Source organism: Elaeis guineensis, chromosome 2, assembly GCF_000442705.2.
Source record: "Elaeis guineensis isolate ETL-2024a chromosome 2, EG11, whole genome shotgun sequence".
Taxonomy (NCBI): Eukaryota; Viridiplantae; Streptophyta; class Magnoliopsida; order Arecales; family Arecaceae; genus Elaeis; species Elaeis guineensis.
Genome location: NC_025994.2, coordinates 6,288,984 through 6,295,633, shown reverse-complemented (window position 1 = coordinate 6,295,633; position 6,650 = coordinate 6,288,984). Strand labels below are relative to the sequence as shown.

At 43.2% G+C, this 6,650-nt stretch overlaps 1 protein-coding gene across 1 annotated transcript; it reads right to left on the bottom strand.

Annotated features, from left to right (window-relative positions):
- Positions 1-635: 635 nt before the first annotated feature.
- Positions 636-1,339, bottom strand: LOC105042649 (auxin-responsive protein SAUR71). The gene has a single exon (XM_010919932.3). The coding sequence runs from the start codon at positions 1,243-1,245 to the stop codon at positions 874-876; it is 372 nt and encodes a 123-aa protein (XP_010918234.1). The 5' UTR covers positions 1,246-1,339; the 3' UTR covers positions 636-873.
- Between the last annotated feature and the right edge of the window lie 5,311 nt (positions 1,340-6,650).

The window sequence follows — 6,650 nt, the reverse complement described above, 5'->3', positions numbered from 1 at the left end:
GTTATCGATCAATATAGAATATTATCAACAAACATAGAATATAGGTGTTTGCCACCACGCATTGCTGTGTTCGATCTTGGAAATGAATGACAATTATTTAGTTTCAAGATGAATGATATGATGACTATCCAGGGATACAACATACCCCAGGGGATCCAATAGATGTCCCAAGCTGGGCTTTATCAAGATGGACTCCATGCTAGGAAACCTAGACCTGACCAAAAGGGGAAAAAATGATACTAGTAACGGCTCAATACCACCTTTGCCCGAACCAATTGATTCAAATACGACCTTAGGATGCGGTGGGTAAACCTTTAACGGTAGAAAGAGACGGGGTCGCAGGATACGGAGAGAGCCGCACAAAAGCAAGCGTGAAGCGCAATAGCGGAGTCTCCTTGATAGAGAATATAAAAACAAAGAATGCCGACCCATCGTCATCCGATCACGATCCCCAGATAATCAAATGACCAAAATAAACCTTATTCCGACAATACCAATAATGTCCCGTTTCGCGGGATGCTTCGACCTTTCCGCAGGAGCGCAAATCAAACCGCCCAGATCAAATCCAACGGCCTACACATCCTTCCGCGGGGCATGGGATCAAGCGCAATTTTGTCATTTCATACAAAAAAAAAAAAAGATAATAGCGTCCAGTATCTCTTTTCTCTGTCAAACAAAAAGCCTTTACAAAAAAAAAAGGAAAAAAAAAAAAGTACACAGCGGAACCAAGAAGAGCAAAACCGAAGGAGAAAAACGGAAAAAAAAAGAAAAAAAAAAAAAAGAAGACAAACTTAAGCACAGGGGAACCAAGAAGGGCAAAACTAGACTCCACAAGAAAGCGAGAAGCTCCAAACATAGGGTTTCGATTTTGTGCTAGCTAGCGGCAAGGGCGAGGAACTCCTCATCGAAGGAGCGGAGGAGATCCACCTGGGCCTCCTCGGCGGCTACGGCGGCGGAGGCAGCGAGGAGTGAGCGGAGGACGCGGCGGAAGACGGGCACCGGGCAGGGGATGCGGAGAACGCCGCGCTGGTCGTAGCCGTACTCCTGGGCGGAGCGGTGGAGGAGCTCGACGAAGGCCGGCCGGCTCAACAGCTCGGCCCGGACCACGAATCTCTCCACCTCCTCCTCCCCATCTCCCACGTACACCGGCACGTGCCCCTCCGGCACCCCACGGCGCCGCCCATCCTTTCCCTCATACTGCGACGAATCCCCCACCCTCGACAGCCGTCTGATCATCTGCTTCATCTAGTATTCAACGGCCGAGATCAAATGAAGATCGATATGTGTAGAGAGAGAGAGCGAACGAGGGAGAGTGAGAGAGAGAGAGAGACAGTGGCGTGCGGATTGTTGGGCTGGGTCATCCTTCGGGACTATTTATAGACGAAAATTACTATTTTTAAGTTTAAAAATAATTAATTATTTAATAAAATAATAAGGAGGTGGGAAGTACACGAGAGTACGAACAGAGCAGGGACAAATATTTGCTACTGAAGCCAAACACCGAGCATTTATTTTCTGGCACGGGATCCTGCCACGACTTACATACATGTTTGGGACCCACAGCAATAGAGAGGTCGGAAAATGAAGGACGGACTGGAATTATAGAAGAACTGGATCCGTTGTGACGTCAGACAAACGTTAAGTAGTGTGGTGAGCCGGCGTCGTGGTGGTACTGAGTGGACCCCGACGGTCTAGATTCAATTTAGGAAAAGAATTTGTTGCAAGCGGCAATCGAACTGCTCGGGTGGACACGGCATGATTCCGACGGTGCAGATCGTTCCAAGGAGCATCACAAGTTTCACGGACCGGTTGGTTTGATAAAATACTAACTCGACTCCGGTCAGCTTAGCATTAGCCTTTAATTTGGCAGCCAAGAGAATACATCCGGGCGGGTTCAACTTGGTACGGTTCGAGAGTAGACGGGAAGGTGGGGGAGATTGCGAGCTCTTTAGGCTAGCTTGGACTCACGTTATCCATACAATTAGGGAGAGGGTGAATGATGGGTCCATCGATACACCTAATCGGACGGTGGGTCAACACCACCCGCTCTGTTTGTTTAATCTGTGAAGTGCGATGGGATAAACTATTCCGGGGTATATTGCAAGAGGATATTCTTATTCTCCGGTAATATCTGGTTCTAGATTCTACTCAAAAGAAAAAAAAAAATCTGGTTCTAGAAGCTATCATGGGAGATCGAATATAGGAATACGAGACAAACTTTATTAATTATAGAGAAGGAAATGAGAGAGAAAGAGAATAAATAATGAGAGTGGAGCGGTTGTTTGACGTCGTCATCGGCGGTGGTGGTGTTTGGTCTGGCTTCCGTATTCCCGTGCTGTACGGTTTCGATCCTGGACGGTTTACTTAATGTGCAGGTGGGACCCAGGTGGGACCTAGGGATATGTAATTCCGGCGAAAGGCAAAAGAAGTGGTCGGTCAACCCGCGTCCCTTTCGGCTGGACGTATGATGAATAAGTTGTAAACTTTGTAGAAATTAAGAAAAGACACCCCACTTGCTGAACGGTGGCGTGTGTGTGTGTCTCTCTCTCTCTCTCTCTCTCTCTCTCTCTATATATATATATATATATATATATGTATGGATGGATGTATATATATATATATATATATATATATATATATATATATATATATATATGTATGTATATATGTATGACTTTCGTGACTTAATAGAAAGGATAGAAAAACAGGCATGAGTTCGATTAAAGATGAGAACAATGTCTATCTTGGATAAAATACTAACGGTCATCAGCCAGTGGGTAAATAAACCGCCCCAGCTTCCGTTCTGAACTTTACCCAAAAAAAAAAACTTCCGTTCTGAAATTCTTCTACCAAAACAAAACAAGAAAAAAAACTTCCACTCTTTTTCCCGAAAGAAAAAGGGCAGGGTGCGTGGTGGGTCCCAGGTGGACATCCATGCGAAGGTCACGCTTTCCGTGCGGAGTGGCAACTGACCCCATTGGCGTGGAACTCGACCAGCAGCCCATGCTACCTCATTTCTGTTTATTTATTTATCTAATTTTTTAATTTTTAATATTTTTTTTTCTAATCATTATCAAAAAATCTATCCAATAAATAATATAAATATTATTTATTCAAATCTATTTTTATATTCAAATCAATCTAAATATAGATAAAAATTTGATAATTCAATTAAAATCTGTACTCGTATCCATATCCATTGAAAAAAAATAGATATGGATAGGCAACTATCCGATCTGTATCCGAATATCCAAATATATATATAATTTTATATAATTTTATAAAGTATTTATTAATTTTTTAAAAAAATATATAATTATATAAATATATTATTAACTTAATTTATCATTTATTTAGTAATATTTTTTATTCTATAGTCATAAAGTCTAATTATCTAAGTAATATCTGTAATTATATCTATTGGAGCGAGAAATCGTCCGGCATCGGGATATTGGAGTTGAGGACAAGGTGGGACTTCTGGGTGCACGACCTGCAAAAAAGTCCAAACCAGATATGCCTCCAGCGAGGATCCTCCGATGTTCAAGTCAAAATCTCATTCAATAAAAGGAAGAACGTGAGAGGCAGAGTGTTTGCGTACCTTTTTCGGATGTCCTCTTTTGATCTCCTTTATAGCAGAGAGTTGGAGTTTTAGTTAGTAAGTTGGTTGGCACAATCCCGTACGATCAGGACGTGAATCATTGGGCATAAAATTATTGCTCGATATTTTTGGGATGTAGTGATTGTGGTTGCTTTATCGGTTTAGCAACAGGTATTGTCGATGGGTGCCGCATTTTGAATAGAGTTGCCAACTTAGGTGCTGTAGGGATAAGGACTGGTTGACGACGACTGAAGGTTGGTCGCCTCGTGCCGTCATCAAGAGTTGCTCTATGATGTATGAGTGGTCGATCAACGAGGAGTCTTTAGTGATGACTTATAGGGATCACCAAGTAGCCATCGACCGACAAAGCTCTAGTCGGATGTTTGCGGAGGACTAATCGACGAAAGACAACCATCGACCTTAGATCGATGGAGAAAGTAGTGACCGACTTTGAGTCGACGAAGGCTCCAATTGATGGGCCCGCTGGATGCAGCTATTTTGGGCTCTGGGCTCTTTCATGAATCGATCCATATAAAATTTTTTTCAACACATGCCCCCTACTCTCGAGTTTGACTTCAGTCAGACGAAGGGAGTACAGCTGTCATCCTAAGGCCAAAGATGTGAAAAGGACTCTGTGACTGATTGGACGAGCCATCTACATGTATTACCTAGGAGTTGTCGTTAATTTTTGATGGACCCTCATCGACTGAGATTTGCGGTTTTGACTCTTCCTGCTCAGTCGGCTCATCTGGAATAGTATATTCGGCCACAAAGTCAGCTAGGATCTGCATCTTGATGGATGGTCGGGGCTAGTACTGAATGTCAAATTCTAAGGGCTCAACGCTCACTTTGCGATTCACTTAGATGTGTTCAACCGATGAAGGATACTCTTTATTGGCTGATCGGTCAAAAAGATGACAGTATGAGCTTGAAAGTAGGATCAAAGCTTCCTAGCCGCGATGCGGAGTCTGTAGGCTAGCTTTTCTAATTTTGAATATCTTGTCTCTGCATCACTCAATATTCAGCTGATGTAATAGACCGGCTTCTATATCCTGTTTTGCTCTTAGATCAGCACTACACTCATAGCAACAGGCGAAACTACAAGGTATAAATATAACTCTTCATCAGGATCAAGCTTACCGAGCAGTGCAGCGGAACCAAGGTAGTCCTTAAGGTTAGCAAATGGTTTCTGGCACTTCTCAGTCCATTGAAAATTCTTCGACTGCTTTAGGACTTGGAATAAAGGCAAACATTGTTCCACCGATCTTGAGATAAACCAATTTAGAGCAGCAACTTTCTCCATAAGATGTTGTACTTCTTTGATTGTTCTTGGAGAAGTCATCTCCTGTATGGCCTTTATCTTCTTAGGATTGACCTCAATTCCTCGGCTGGAGATCATAAAGCTCAGAAACTTCTTGGAGATTACTCTAAAAGCACATTTGGCTAGATTCGGTTTCATTTTGTACTTCCGTAGAGTGGCAAAATCTTCTTCAAGATCGTCAATATGGGTTCTCCTGGACTTGCTCTTGACAAGCATGTTGTTCACATATACCTTCATATTTTGTCCGATCTGATCCTTGAAGACTTTATTCATGAGGTGCTGATAAGTTACACCTGCATTTTTCAGACCAAAGGGTATGATCCTGTAACAAAAAAACCTCGATCAATAACAAAAGAGGTCTTGTCCTCATCTTCAGATGCCATCCAGATTTGGTTATAGTTGGAGAAAGCATCCATAAAGGATAAGAGTTCATGATCCGACATAGCATCGACCATCTGATCAATCCTTGATAGAGGGTAGCTGTCTTTTGGATAAGCTTTATTAAGATCGATGAAGTCAATGCAGATCCATCATTTGTTATTCGCCTTCTTCATCATGACTACATTAGCTATCCACATCGGATAGGTTGTCTCCTTTAATAAAATCCATCTGGAGTAGCTTGTCCACCTCTTCGACTATTGCCTTCTATCATTCTGAAGTGAAACTCCTCTTCTTTTGCTTGAAAGGGCAATACTTTAGGCTCACGTTTAGCCGATGTATGATCACTGAAGGATTAAATTTCGGCATGTCTGCTGGCATCCAAGCAAAGACGTCTGAGTTTGCTTGCAAAAAGGAGGTTAGCTGGTTTTGCATTATCTAATCCAAGTTCGATCCGACCTAGACTGTATGCTTTGGGTTTCCATCTGCTAGTGGAATTGATAAAAGATCCTCGATAGGCTCTCCTCGCTCCTCTGCCAACTCATCACGGGTATCCAGCCCCTCAACTGGATATGACTCGATAGAGCGACCTCCTTGAAGAGTGATGTTGTAGCAATATTGCGCCAGGTCCTAGTCTCCCTGGACTTCTCCAACTCCACTAGCTGTCAGAAACTTCATCTTCAGGTGTACGTCGATAAGACAGCTCGGAGAGCATTCAGGCCTAACCGACTGAGTATGGCGTTGTAGGCCGAAGGTGCTCGATCAACTAGAAAGTCTACTTGTGCAGTGGACTAAGCAGAAGATCGGTCGGTCTTTATGGGCAAGGTGATGACCCCCTCAATAGGGACGGTGTCCCTGGTGAATCTGATGAGTGGGGAGTCCATTCTTCCCAACCGATCGACAGGTATCCCCATCTTCAAAAAAATATCATAAAATAATACATCGATAGAGCTTCCATTATCTATCAAGATGTGGCGTACATCATAGTTTGCAATATTTAAAGTTACAATAATTGCATCATTATGCGAGAACTGAACTCTTCGGACATCCTCTTCAGTGAAAGTTATCAAATCCCCAGCCCTCTACCTCTTCAGTGCCTCATCATCCCTATCGAGCCTTCCAGCTCCATGCCCCCTAGTGATGGCATTGATTATGCCAGCCAAGGGTTGATCTTTCTATGGTGCTGCCTGATGCGGCTGCTCATCCGAACGAGGAGACCTCTGGTGCCTTCCTCACCGTTCTCACCACTCTTGCCACACTCGCCTCCATAGGATAAAGTGATCAAGGCGACCATGCCTGATGAAGTCTTCTATTTCATCCTGAAGATCGACGTAGTCTTTTATGTCATGATCA